Below are 14,901 nucleotides of genomic sequence, written 5' to 3'. Positions count from 1 at the left end.
TAAATGATAATGCTTATAAAGTCCTTAGCACAGTGCTTGCCCATAATAAACACTCAATAGATCTTAGTCACAGTGTGTGGGCCACCAGTTTGCAACTTCTAGTTTCTCTCTCACTTTTTTCTCGCACCTGGAACCCACCCAGGTTCTCATGACATGTTATATATTCTTCTTATGTACAAAGATCTGTAATGGACAGGGACTTTCCATTACTTCAGAGCATGCATAGTTTGTGCAGAGTCATAACTTTTTATCTCCAAAGAGTAGATTAATGTCCTTCAGTGATGACTCTAGGTCCTGAGCGTTGAGAAAGATGGGAAAGTAGCCCAGGTTCCTCCTTTGTTGATGAACTGGAGATACTTTGCTGTATTTGACTTTTAGGTTAACCAAGAACACAGACATGCATCATTATTGGTCCTTTTGCATGAGATGACTTTATAACATGCCACGATAACCTGGAGTGGAGCTCAGGTAGAGAGAGGCAGGCAGAGAAAGACAGACACAGGCACCAGAAGTTGCAAACTGGTGGGCCAGACATGTTTGGTTTGGCTTGAGTAGTGTTTGAGGCAACATCTTAAAATTGGAAATATCTGTAAATGCTGATCTTGCCATCCCATGTATCAGCTATTTGTAGAGTTGAATGATGAAGTTTCTGCTAGGTGGGGTTTGGCCTTTTCACTTGCTGTAGTCCCCACCATTCCCTGTTGTTCCCCACCATGATGACAGGTGACAGCTGTCACTTTGCCTTGTCCTTGCACTGTTGTTTTTCTCGTAGAGGGAACTACTCCTTTGTCCCTATGTCTCTATCAAAAAGTAGAAGTGCAAAATAAAAAAACAAAAGACTGTATGTTTTAATGAAAATGAGACCACACCCAGTTTTGTTTGGGCAGTGAAGAACTTCTTACCCAGTTTCTCTCATTTTGCTTTCTTGCCTGGTCTTTATCGACATTTGAGCCTGCAGTCTCTTAGGCAGACATGGAAGAGACGTCATTCTTCAAGTTCATTCTGCCTGGATTTGGCCCTATTTTATGTAAATGAAGATCTGCCATATGTTTGTGAAAATGAAGATTTATTGAACTTTGAGCTCTCATCCAGGATCTGTTAGAAATCAGTTTCCCAGGGGCATTTCAGAGGCAAGGACCACTTCTCCCTGTTACTCGCACAGCCCTTTCACCTGTGGATGGCAGCCTCATTCTCCCAGCTTTTATCATTTTCCTCTTCCTAAATAAACACAGTGAGGCAGGTCTCAAACACAGGCTGTGAGAACATGTGTTTCTGTGGGTGCCACCATCCTCCTTTTACGCTGAACTTGACCCTTAAATGTACTGTAGTGTGGATGGAAGCTGGGAACAAGCTCTTGCCAATAGAAGATTTATAGTCTTATGAATGAGTAAATCCTAGCTCTTTGGAGGTTTATTTAGAAAGAATAGTACTGTTAGATTCTGAGTGTGTTTGTTTCAGTGGGGTGGAGTTAGTAATAGCATTTCCTTGTCCAGTAGGAAGTGGGTAAATTGCCAAGCCACTGAGATCACTATTGTTGACTCAGATTCAGGAATAAGATATGAGTAGGAAAGCTGTCAAGTAACCCTGGAGTCAGGGCTGGTTGTGATTCTGCTTGTTCTTGGCTGATGAAAAGGCTGTGAGCTGACATCAGTGGTCCCAGCTCCTAGATGTGTTGCTAAACCAAGTATGGCTTTCTGTGGGCTGTTTTTGGAGCCCAGAGTTGGAGGAGATATGGTGGTGGGCACTTTACCCTGTGATAGATGAATAACTATTTTCTGCATCGCCCCTGTGTGACAGGAGGGTGCCAGCTTAGAGAAAATTGCAGATCCTTGATCATGATCCTCAAGCTGATCCAGATGGAGCAGTAAACAAGGACTGATTCTGAGTGAAAATAAAGTGCTGTCTCCTAAGTAGGATCTTGGGCTTGAGCTCTAGAAAGGATTGTATGCCCCTTGTTCCTTTTCTCATCTGGTGGGTAGAGGGAGCTCCTTTGCAGATTTTCTAGAATTGGCTCAAGGCTCCTTCTTTGTCCTTATAAATTATCAGGCATTAATTCCAAAATGTGAAAAAGAGCACTTTGATGCTTCACTCAGGAGGAAATGGTTGCAATGGCAGAGTCTGCATGTCACTTCAGTGCTTGGCCTGGCTTGCTTTATGGTAGGGGTGTGATTTTCAGGGCTCTCTGTGGGCGAGGGCTTTGGGGGTGGGGTCATGAGAATCAGAAGTGCCTGTGGCTCTTTTCTTTTCCTTTTTAAACGGACACACGTGTCCATGTCCCTCCATAATTTTGATCCTACTTGCCTCCTCCCTCCCACCTCATGTGTCCCTGTGATAACTAATTTTGGGAGCATTTACTGTGTGTCTGACCCTTTGAAATGCCTTATACATCTCTCATTTAACCTTCACAACCACCCCATGAGGTAGGTATTCTTATAATTTGCATTTTAAAGAAGAATAGCATAGTTCAGTTACTAGTCCACTAGGCTTACACAACAAGGAAGCACTAGACTCAGAATAACTGGTGAGCCCAAGTTACTTAAAAACATTTTTTATTTTTTAAATATATTTTTATTGTTGGTAGTAATTAAAAAAAACGTTTTTTAATTAAGGTGTAATCGCAACAAGATGCCTAAAACCTTAAGCCTGTATCTTAATTACTGCCCTCACCCCCACCCCCCAAACACACACCTTCTGCCTGTGTAACACCCAGATCAAGTTTCTGTCGTCCAGCAGGTATCCTTGTGTCCACACCCCATTCATTGCCCATATCCCTTCCCCAAGACGAAATTACTGTTCTGATGTCTGTCAGTGTTTGAACATCATAGAAATGGAATCATGCCCTCTATAGTCTTTTGTGTCCAGCTTCTTTCCCTCATTATTATGTCTATGAGATTCATTCTTGATGTTGTGTATAGCAATATTTGATTCTATTTTATTGTTGTGTGATATTCCATTGTTTAAATATACAACAATTTATTCTCTTATTGATGGATATTAGTGTTTATGCTGTTGAAAATTTTGGCCATCATGCATAAAACTGTGAGCATTCTTGAATGTGTCCTTTGGTGGACATATGCACTCATTTCACTTGGGTATATATCTAGAGGTAGAATTGCTAGGTCATAGAGTGGGTGCATGTTTACTTTTGTTTGGTTTTATTAATTTACTCTCCTACCAGCATGTACGAGAGTTCCAGTGGCTCTACGTTCTTGTCAGGAGTTGGTATTGATGGTCTTTGAATGAGCTCCATTCAGGAAGGAGTTTGTTATGGTTCATTGTAATTTTCATTGTATTTCCCTGGTGAGTCATCATGTTGAGTCCAATTTCTTGTGCTCCTTAGCCATTTGTTTATCCTCCTTTATGGCCTATTCAAGTCTTATGTATTTTGTTAATTGGGTTGTTCATTTTTTATTTATTTGTTGGCATTCTTTACATATTCTGGATAATATGAGCCTTACTGGAGATATAAATTACAAATATCTTGCCTTACTCTGTAGTCTTTTCACTCTCTCAATGCTATCTTTTTTTTAAAAAAAATATATTTTATTGATTTTTTACAGAGAGGAAGGGAGAGGGATAGAGAGTTAGAAACATCGATGAGAGAGAAACATCGATCAGTTGCCTCCTGCACACCTCCCACTGGAGATGTGCCCGCAACCAAGGTACATACCCTTGACCGGAATCGAACCTGGGACCCTTCAGTCCGCAGGCCGACGCTCTATCCGCTGAGCCAAACTGGTTTCGGCTCAATGCTATCTTTTGATGAATGGAAGTTCTTCATTTTGGTGAAGTCCAATTTATCCATATTTTTTTGTTATAGTTAGTGCTTTTTGTGTTCTTAAAAAAAAACACACACACACAAAACCCGAAACTCATTGCCTTTCCATCTCTTGGGCATTTTGAGGCAGAAAAAATGTGGAGGGCTACTGCTGTAGAAAAGAAGCCACAGTCAAACTGGAAACTATTGGATTCTTGCTTTTTTGGATTGGCCTAGAGTGGTGTTCTGAGCCCTTGTACTTATGATGCACTCTAGGTTTTACAGAGCCTTTTACCGTTCAATCTCATTTGACCCCTTGCAGGAGTTCATTAAGGTACTTGCAGGAGGTACTTGAACATTTTGTTCACTTCTCCACTACATGTGGAAAAGAACTTCTGTTTTGATATTTCTTCTTGAAATGAAAACAAATCCTCTTGCCCTAGCCGGTTTTGCTCAGTGGGTAGAGCATTCGTCTGTGGACTCAAGGGTCCTGAGTTCAATTCCCGTCAAGGGCACATGCCTGGTTTGCAGGCTCAATCCCTAGTAGGGAGCGTGCAGGAGGCAGCCAATCAATGGTTCTCTCTCATCATTGATGTTTCTATCTCTCTCTCCCTCTCCCTTTCTCTCTGAAATCAATAAAAATATATTTAAAAAAACAAAAAACAAATCTTCTTAAGTTTCCTGGTTACTAAGGCTAAGTGGCTCACCCTTCAGAATCTTGGAGTTTGTCTGAACTTCTTCTTTGCAGCCCTGAGTGGAAATTTCACACTGTGTGCCTAGAAGATGATGTGACATTTGCAAGGTCCCTGAGATCTTGGTATGCTAGGCATTGTGGTCTCACTGTTTGCTGGTGAGCACCGAGCAGGAAGTGGTTTGGAGAATGTTGTCTACGTGACTCCAGTGTGGATAAGAGGGTGGCTTTGCTCTCCAGGGCAGGGAGAACAGGAAGGAAAAGGTGGGGGTGGGTGGGAAGCCCATGGCATTGGGCCTCAGACTGTACATCAGGATCACCTGGGTAGTTGGTTAAAATCCAAGTTCGTAGGCTCAGTCCAGAAGTTCAGATTCAGGAAGATGGGGTTGGGCTGGGAATCTCTGTTTGAAGGGAATGCCTGATTCTGAAATCAGTGGTCCAGGAACACTTTAAGTAACACTGGAAGATCAGGTCCAGGGACTTGAGAGTTCTGCAGTGGACAGTAGCTCTGTAGTCTTTTAATTTCAAAGCCTTAATGCTTTGTACTTAGCTGTTTGAAAGATGGAAGGGTATAAGCAATTCACTGTGTCTCCAAACTATAGGGTCATCTCTGTGGAATGGTGGCTGCCAGCTCTGCAGTCACCCAGTGGGTCTGGCACACTGAATGGGCCCTTAGTTCTGAGAATGAGAATTTCTGAGAAGAGGAGGGAGACCCCTGACAGGTGCTGGTGGAGAGAGAAGTTACATCTTCTGAGTCATGCTTGTGTTAGGGTGCCAGTACCCACTGTGGCCTTCATAATGATGGGGAAAATGAGATATTTTTAGGGGGCTAGCAATCTGAATCTGTGCCATTAACCTAATGCACATTCTTAATAGCCTACAGCAGGGGTGGGCAAACTTTTTGACTCGAGGGCCACAAGGGGTTCTTAAACTGGACCGGAGGGCCGGAACAAAAGCATGGATGGAGTGTTTGTGTGAACTAATATAAATTCAAAGTAAAGGAGCAGAGGCGAGAGCAAGAGAACCCTCCACTCTTTCGGCTCCGCGGGCCGGATAGAACAGCCGAACGGGCCGGATCCGGCCCGCGGGCCGTAGTTTGCCCACGGCTGGCCTACAGTATAGCCACTGCCCCTTTAATTGTCTGGCCCTGCAAGACCTGTTTACTCCCATTTTAGAGAGGCCATAAACCATCCCCAGATGGAGTTATCAGTGCTGGTGCCAGGCCAGGCCTTTAGTTGTGGTCCAAGGCCCCAGTACATGGGGCTCTTTAAGAACTTGCAAAGGGGACTGGAAAACCCTTATTTGGAAGATAAAGGGCTAGAAAGATATAAAAAGGGAAGGCTTCCTCCATGTTTTTGTTCAGGATTTGGAGAGAAAGTTTCCCCTGAGTCCTGTGCTGGTACTTGTGAAATGTCTGGAAATAAATGGGTTTTTCCTGTGTATTTTTCAATTGCCTGGTAAATTCTGTAACAATAAGAATGACCGCCCTCTTGGGAATGAGTGTCTGTCCTATCATCTGCCTCACATACTCAGTGTACCATCTCATCCATCCGCTTACTCACCCTCCAGACCACATAGACCCCTGCCCCCCACCCCCACCCCTGCCATCTCTCTCTCTCTCTCTCTCTCTCTCTCTCTCTCTCTCTCTCTCTCTCTCTCACACACACACACACACACACACACACTCATTAACGAACTCACACATTCACACCCTCACGCCAGTGCGCCTCAAATCCCCAACCCATCTGTACCTAAATATTCATATCTTTGAAAACTTATTTTTCTTGGGGGACGTTGAGGAATGATCAATGAAAGAGGGGTATGTGATATTTAAAATATCTTCAACATAAATAGGTCTAGCATATTCATTGGAACCATGGAAATAAGCCAGGAGCAGTGATTGTTGGTGGGTTGAATGAGCAGGCTTCGGTGCTTGTGGGGCCTGGGCCGGTGGTGCTCAGGGCATGGCAGAGCCCCATGTGTCTCACCATTGTGCTGCTCTGTGATCCTCAGCAGTGCTGTGGACTCAGAGGGTAGCAGGATCTAATTCTTCCACAGTGCACCTCTTCCTCCCATTTAGGCTTTCTCAGACTTTAAGGATGAGGGTTTATATAAGCAATTCTTAACTTTTGAGTGTTGCTGTCTTCTTTGACAATCTGATAGTTGGAATTGTTTTTATGGAAAAATATGTAGACATTTAGAGGGGGAAAGGTGGTTTATGGACTCTCTGGGACCCATCTGTGGATCCTAAGTAAATAACTGCTTTAATGAGCATAGACTTCTCCCAGGTTAATTTATATGGCACAGGTCTCTTCTCCTGGAGTGCCATCGATAGTGGGAACTCCACATTGATATTGTGTGCATGCTTTCTGGAGGGTTTGTGCTCAGTTTGAAAGAGCAAGCAGATTTCACTGAGAGGGTGAAAGAGCAAATTCATGTAAAGACTTTACCATCTGACATGGCAAGTATTCACTTAAAAAATACTATCCATTTGCCTTGGTCAGTGTTGCTAAATGGTTAGAGCATCAGTCAGCGCAGCACACCAAAGGGTCTCGGGTTCAGTTCCCAGTATATGGCATGTACCTGGGTTGCAGGTTCCATTCCCAGCCTAGGTTGGGGCCCGTGTGGGAGGTAACCAATTGATGTCTCCCACATTGATGTTTCTTTCTTTCTCTTTCCCTCCTTCTTTTCCTTATACCTTCTCTACAAAAATCAGTGGAAAAAATATCCTCTGGTGAGGTGAGGATGAACAAAAACAACACAAATACTATAGACTTACTATAAGCATAATTACAAAGCTGATTACCTCCATAAAAGTTCTCCATGTCAAAAGCAGTTTAGAAGCATTGAACTATTAGGAGACACCCAAATTTCTCCAGCTTGGATGTTTTCCCATTATTCACTCTGTGAAGCATTTTGGAGAACAGGAATGAATAAGATCTCAAGGAACAAACAATGTCTAAAAGCATCTCTTTACTTCTCTGTGCCCTTCTCTGTGAGTAGCGATGTCTTCTGTGTTTCTTCCTACCTCCCTGGGCACATTGGCTTATAGAGAGGAATTTAGGACCAGGCCTTTGCTTTCTGAGACTGGAAGATGGCTCAGAAAAGCCAAGAGGTGTGCCTCTCTTCCTTGTTATCTCTAGGGATCTCTCATTCTGTGGCGTGGGTGTTTCTTTAAGTTCACCTTCGTCAGGATCTCTCTACCTGGCTTCATATCCTTGTCTTTCTATCTCCGCAGGCCAGGGGTTATCACCATGCAGGCTCTGTCGGAGGAGGACCGGAGGCTCTGGATGGAAGCCATGGATGGCCGGGAGCCTGTAAGTACAATTCAGGGAAGTAGAGCAGGAATAAAGGTCCTGAGTTATTTGTTGCTTCTCTAGTGCAGTGTGATTGTTGCTGGTGCTCCAGTGCCTTGGGGGTCTCGAGACTCATGTACCGGAGGGAGTTTTTCATTCCTGGGCTGATGTTTGTATATGTAGATCTTGCTTCTCTTTGGGTATAGGCCCTGAGCTGTGGCCTCTCTCTCTCTGTGGCGTGGGTTCTGCATGACATTTACCAGAACTCCCCTTCACTGAGACAGTTGTAGCACCCTTAAGGCTCTTAGAGGAGGCAGAGTCCAGTTTGGCTTACTGAATATTTATTGATACCTCCATGAAGTAGGATGCAAAGCATTATTTCAATCCCATTTCAATGGATAAATGATCCTAAGAGTGTATACAGATTGTACAGTATCTTTTCTCACCCCCTTCTGGTTCAGCCTCCCTTTGCCATAGTAGCCAACATCCCATTATACACCGTGGGATTATCAGGGTCAATGGAAGGGGTTAAGTCTGGTAATGTGATCCATGCTCCCATTTTAGAGATGCTGGCCTCTGCTGGGTGATGTAATCTTGTGGTTTTCCTGCATCTTATGACATGTGAGACCCACGCAAAAGCCCTGGGGAAGTCCCTAGAGTCAGGGTAATCTGATCTTGACGCCAAAGATATCAACCCCAGCATTTAGCAAATGGCAAGTTGCAGAAATCCTAAGAGGGCAGTTTAACCATGGCCCACCAGTAAAAGATAGAAAGAGTCCACACTGTCAGAGGGCCAATAATTATTACTTGCAAAAGCACTATCCAGAGGGGGGAAAATGTGTGCAGGGACATCAGGCCATGGCCTTCACTGACTATAGAGCTCTCTGTGTCAAGCTGGGTGTCTGGTGTGGGTGATTCCAGTTCATTTGTGTGTCTCTTGCTCAGCCTACCCTGGTTAGGTAATCTATTATTGATTAATTGACCTTTCTGCTCAGCTATTTTTTAATATAAATACTGGAGGCCCGGTGCATGAAATTCGTGCATGGCGGGGGGTGTCCCTCAGCCCAACCTGCGCCCTCTCCAATCTGGGAGCCCTCAGGGGATGTCCAACTGCCACTTTAGGCCTGGGATCAGGCCTAAACTGGCAGCTGGACATTCCTCTCACAATCCGGGACCTCTGGCTCCTAACCGCTCACCTGCCTGCCTGCCTGCCCTAACTACTCTGCCTGCCTAACTGACTGATCCCCCTAACTGCTCTCCCCTGCTGGCCTGATTCCCCTAACTGCCCTGCCCTGCTGGCCTGTTCACCCCTATTAAAATTTTTTTTAAATCTTATCCCCTTCACACACAATTGTATTTGACTTCCTTATTTGCAGCTCTCTCTCACACAATTTTTCTCTCTCCTTTATGTAACACTTTTTCCTACTGATTTATCATTTATAAACTTTTCTTTCCTCCTTGTTTCCTACCTCTGTTCCATCATTCTTCTTCCCATCTTTCTCCTACCCTCTGTCCCTCCCCATATTCCTTCTTTCCTTTATCTTTACCCCTTTCCTCCCTCCCCTTTTCCTTCCTTCCCACCTTAATTTTTTTCTTCACTTCGTCCCTCATACCTGCTTTGCTCCCTCCCCCATTTCTTCTTTCTTCCCATTCTCCTTTTAAGCTCTACCAGCTCCCCTTTAAAACTTTTCTTCCTTCCTTCTTTCTCTCTCATCCTGCCTTTCCCATACATTCTTCTCTACTTACTTCCACTGTTTTAATATCTATCTATTTACTTGCCTAATTATTCACTATCATTTATCTTTCTTCTTTTCTGACTCCTACTTTTAAAATCTGTCCCCAGTACACAACTATACTTGATTTTCATTATAGGTCCTACAGTTCACTCATATATCCTCTTTCCTTTTTTAACTCTGCTCTCTACTGACTCTTTTATAAAGTTCTTCCCTCCCTCCCTCCCTCCCTCCCTCCCTCCCTCCCTCCCTCCCTCCCTCCCTCTCTCCCTTCTTTAAGCTTCTGTGGGGGCGGGGCATTAACCCCCAGCCCAGGGCTCAGCCCTGGCCTGGTGTTTGCTGCCCCCCATTCCCTGGCCTCCCCACTGCCGTCCTGCTCCCATTCCCTGCCCAGGACGCCTGGCCCAGCGAGGGTGTCTGAGGCCTGTGCGGCCCCGGCGCTGCTGCCGCCACCGTGAAGCAGGAGTGCCTCGCCCAGAAGGCCTCGGACCGTCCACCATTCTATCCTGGACCCGTGGGCACCTCCCTGCCAATGGCTTGCGCCGGGGGCCACCACCCTCCTCCTGTGTCTGGGCAGGGCTCCCACCCCACCCCTCGCTGCTCTCCCCTGTCACGGTCACCACCCCCTCCCGTGTGCAGCCCCACATTTCCTTCCCTTTCCCATTCCTGTGTCTTTTTCTTGTTCCCTCTCTGTATTTCTGTTTCTCCTCTTGGCCTGTCTGCATGCAGGCCTGCCCTCCTCTCCCTCTCCTTTCATATCCCCTTCTATAGTATCCTATCCTACCCCAGGCTTTGCAGCTGCCTGAGCAGAGGGGCGGGGACGCAGCCTGCTGATCTGGTTGTGACGTGACATTGTAACAGATAATTTGCATGTTTATTATTAGTATAGATAGAACTCAGTCCAATCAAGTAAGCATAAACAAATAACTAGTATTTGCATAACATCCACTAATAGCATGATTTAAGAATTATTTAAAAATTTTGGCACAGTGCTAAACTCTAATCAAACATTATTTAACCTGAATTCATTTCCTGGGCTAAAATATAAAATATTCCTAATTTTCCCTCAATATGTTATTACTAATAGAAACTCAAAAGCAGATACACATTTCTGCCTTTAGGGCTTTGTGGGCACAGTAGCTGCTTGATTTCAAAGGCCTTTGAAAGCAGTTTCCTAACTAGTCCTTCATCTTTGCTATTATCATCTACCACTACATGAGCATTTTTGTGTGTGTGTAAGGCACATATTTGGCATATCTCTTAGTACATTTATTTATCTTAGTGCCTTACAAAATAAATATTATGATTCCATTTCACAAATGAGGAAACTGAGGTTAAATCACTTTTCCCAAGTGGTATAGATATAATTAGCTCTTTTAGTAGGATACAGGCTAGGTTGCTATAACAAAGAGACTTTGAAGTACAGGGGCTTAAAAAAGATAAAAGTTTATTTTACCTTCAGTGCCCAAAAGTGAGCAGTCCATGCTTAGCAGGGTTGTTCTGCCATCATCAACCATGGCTTCCCAGGTTGTTCCAGTCATTGCCATTTTCCAGCCAGATAATGGAGATGAAAATATCCCAGACCGAGAAGGTGCACACATCACTTCCATTGGCCCACACATAATTATATGGCCACATCTATCTGCAAAGAAGGATAGGAAATATAGGCTGTGCATAAGCAGCTATGGGCCCAGCCAGTCCCCAGGGCATCTTATCACTTCAAGGAAAAAGAGCAAGAATACAGTGGGCTGGTGAAAAGTCTCCACCAAAGTAGCAAAGCTAGAATTTGAATCCATGTCTAGTCCTAGGCATATTTGATTTTCATTTTAATAGAGAGAAATTTTCTCCTAAGAACCCTAAAGTTCATTTTTACAATACTTTTTCTGACTCTCTTGAATCATTTTTCAACTTACAGGGGAGGAAATACCCAGGAAGAAAAATACTTTCAGGGCATACTATTCTTAGCATTGCTGGAAAGCCCACTATTATTGGTGGGATTTGTTTGCTTGTTTGCCACCAACTCCGTTTTAAGCCTCCCTCTCCTCCCTTTTCCCACCAGTTGATATTTGTTCTCTGTGTATAATTGGTCTTCTTACTAATCACTTCAGTTTTCCCATAGATTAACATCTGGCTTCTGCAGATGGAAAGCTGTGCTGTTAAAACATCTCCTTGCTCCAGAATGTACACATTAAAACAAGTTTAAATACAAAATAATTCTGTTTCTAAACATAATATAAAATTATTTTCTCATAGGAGCATATAGCTTGCATTTAAAACCATACCACTGTGTGTTTTATAGTTCTCTAAAGAGAGAGAGATAAGTACAGACAAATGATGATTGTGTAATTGGCGGGAATATTAGGCTTACTTTTGTCTCTCATTGCTGAGAGCCTGTAGGGAACATTACTGGTGACATACGCTCAGTAGACAATTAGAAACTCCAGTTTTAATCACCATTTCCCCAATTAGTTACTAGTAAATCTGTTCTGTTGGGAGTTTTGGTTTTGGTAAGGGAATAAACACCTTTTTTCTAGTTGGTTTCAGAGTGTTCCCCTTATTTAATTCAGGGAGATGTCAATCGTGGCACCTATCTTTCGTTTTTATACTTATATCCCAGTTGATCTATGGTTGATTATTTAGTGTTGGATTTGGGGGAAGGGGTAATTTAGGTTTTCCATCCTTTTTGTTTTTCCATTGTTCAAGAACAACCCAAGATGTTTGGTTAAAAAAAAGACCCTCAATGTACCCCAAATCAGTTGATTTCACCATGTTTTAGCTAATCATTATAGAAAGTATAGTTTTTAGCACTCAGTGATATTCTAGTTTGAAGAAATGTCGAATGTCTTAATGGTATTGATGTACAGATAATGGAGGAAGAAATTAGAGTTGTGTTCCTACAATGAGCATTATGGATTTTATCTGTAATGTCAATTTGAATTCAAATGATGGAAACCCGGAGAAAAAAATAGTGGCAGAATAGACAGACGTGTCCCGAGCCTTGTCCTGGAGCAGATAGAAAGAACAGCTGAGGGTTGCACGGGGAGTGTTTGTTGGCGAGTTAAGGGACAGCTATACTCCAGGAGAAGATGGGGGACTGCTGGACGGGGCTCCCCTGACCCGGCAGCCCCCACTGCTGCTGGGTTCCCTCCCAGAGCGACCGGCTTGGATGCAGAGACTGTGCCATCTTGAAGGGGAAAGTGGATGTTATCGGAAGCCTGAAAATCTACAACTGCAGCACCCACCGAACAGCTGCGAACCCCAGAACACCGGTCCCCAATTGGCGCAAACATGCAGATTCAGAGGAGCTCTACACTTCACCACGGCAAGGTCAGATTTCGCCTGGGATAAGGTGAGGTCTCTGGTCCCAGCAGGATAAAGAAACGCACGCACTGTGGGACCTGGAGGACCAGGGAAGTCTTCGCCTAGAAAAATCTGTGGCTGTTGGTGCTGGCGTAATCCGTGAATGTGGAAGGGGGTCCTCAGAGCTGCTAACAGAAGGGATCTCTAAAAAGCAACCCATTTTGATCAGACGCAAAAGGACAGCCTAACAAATTTAAAAGTGTGCTGGCTGCTTAGACCCAAGGGGGAAAAAGGGACTGCGCAGACTTGCGTGCAGCACCGGAGTTGGCACACTTGCGCTTTTTCCTCTTCATATCCTTGCTTCTAATTACTAAGCCCAATACATAGGATCACCCAGTTGGGGACACCCTAGGAGACTGCAGGGGAAAGTTGTTTTTCTGGAACCTGGGGATCAGAGCGGGGAGTGACCGTCAGAGAACCAGCTCTGGGGCAGCCCACTCCCACAAACCGGTATTGAGTGCCACAGGGAAAGCAGGATCTAAGTGCAGGCTAGAGAGGACCTATAGACTGGGAGGTCAATCCAGAAACACTGCCACCCAGGGGCTGAAACACAAATTGACTCATGTGTAATCACAAATAAAGGAATACAAGAAATTAAGTCACAATGCCTGCTTAAAAATCAGGACTGGCTTACAACACTGAGGAGCAGTGGAACACAGGGAACTGCAATACTGTCCTGACTGGGAAACAGGTGTGCCAAGCAGAACAATAGAGGAAGTGAATGACCTTCACTACTGCACATTTTATTTTTTTTATTTTTTATTTTTTTATTTTTAGTTTTGGCATCTTTTACTTAAGAAACTAATTTTTTTCTTTTGTCCTCACTTGATTTTACCTTTTTAATTATTACAATTTTATTTTCAATCAGTATTATTACTACTACTATTTTATCTCTTTTTTTTAAAGTGTCATTTTACTTTCTCTTTATTTTACTTTGGGATTAGTGTTCTACATTCTATTTTCATCTTTCCTTTAGCATCTTTTTACTCTATCTCAAGTCTACCTTTATGCCATCACTCTCTTCCTAACTTTTCCCCTTTTGGTGTCCTGTTTCTCTTACCTTTTTCCTGCTTTAGATTTTCCCTATTCTTTCTTTATACCCCCTGTTAAAATTTCACCCTACTTATATATCTAATTTCCAATCCCCTGCTCCAAGTCCATACACACCTCTCTCCTCTCTGTCTTCACTATCCAAAAAATTGTTTTTCTCTCTGTCCTTTTGTTGTTGTTTGCTTGAATGTTGATTATATCGAATTTTTATGCTATTTTGTGAGATTGTTTTGCTTATTCTTTTTTTGTTTTATTTTTTTTGTTTGCATTGATTTTGTTTGTTTTTTGCTTCTGTTTTCCCTCACCTCACTTGATATTAGTTGTTGTTTGTAGTTTGTATTAATCTCCAGGTACTTGTTGCTGGCATTTGTTGGGATTAGTGGCTGTTCTATTGGAGTTTTCTCCCCATATATATAGTTTGTTCCCCTTTTCTTTCTTATTCTCTTTCTTTTCTCTCTTACTTTTTTTTCCTTTTTCCAATTTCATTCTGGCACTCCTTTCTTTCTTTTCTTTTTTTTTCTCTCTTCTTTCTCTCCTATCCCCTAATTTGCCTTTCTCTGGTGGTCACCTTTATTTGGGGTTATTAATATCGTGAATACATTCCTGTTCAGTGCCTTGTGCGTTGTACCTGGTTGTGTTGTATATTTTGTGCCTTTAAATCAACGCAGGAGAGAACTACATAACCAGACACCCAGAGAAGAGAGATCATGGGGAGACAAAGAAACAGCCCGCATATGAAAGAAAAGCAGGCATCACCAGAAAAGAAAGTAAACAAAATGGAGGCAAGCAACCTGTCAGAGAAAGAATTCAGAGAAATGGTCATAAGGTGGCTGAAAAGAATGGAAGACAAATTCGACAATATGAGTAAGAACCAAGAGGAAATGAAGAAGAACCAAGAAGAAATGAAAAATGACATCGCTGCTGTAAAGAACTCAATAGAAAGCATCAAGAGTAGACTAGAAGAAGCAGAGGACCGCACTAGTGAGCTAGAAGACAAAGTAGGAAAAAATACTC

The 14,901-nt window shown here is 43.3% G+C and overlaps 1 protein-coding gene across 4 annotated transcripts in view; it reads left to right on the top strand.

Moving 5' to 3' along the window:
• ARHGAP26 (Rho GTPase activating protein 26) overlaps positions 1–14,901 on the top strand; it is a 428,404-nt gene that overhangs the window by 153,928 nt on the left and 259,575 nt on the right. For all 4 annotated transcript variants that reach the window (XM_080672378.1, XM_080672379.1, XM_080672377.1 and 1 more), the window contains exon 11: positions 7,687–7,765. In XM_080672378.1, coding sequence (XP_080528504.1) covers positions 7,687–7,765 — 79 coding nt within the window. The remainder of the gene's footprint in view (positions 1–7,686; positions 7,766–14,901) is intronic.

This window comes from Plecotus auritus (assembly GCF_963455305.1).
Source record: "Plecotus auritus genome assembly, chromosome: 6".
In the NCBI taxonomy this organism is placed as follows: Eukaryota; Metazoa; Chordata; class Mammalia; order Chiroptera; family Vespertilionidae; genus Plecotus; species Plecotus auritus.
The sequence above is the reverse complement of the archived record's forward strand: the minus strand, read 5'-3'. Positions and strand labels throughout refer to the sequence as shown.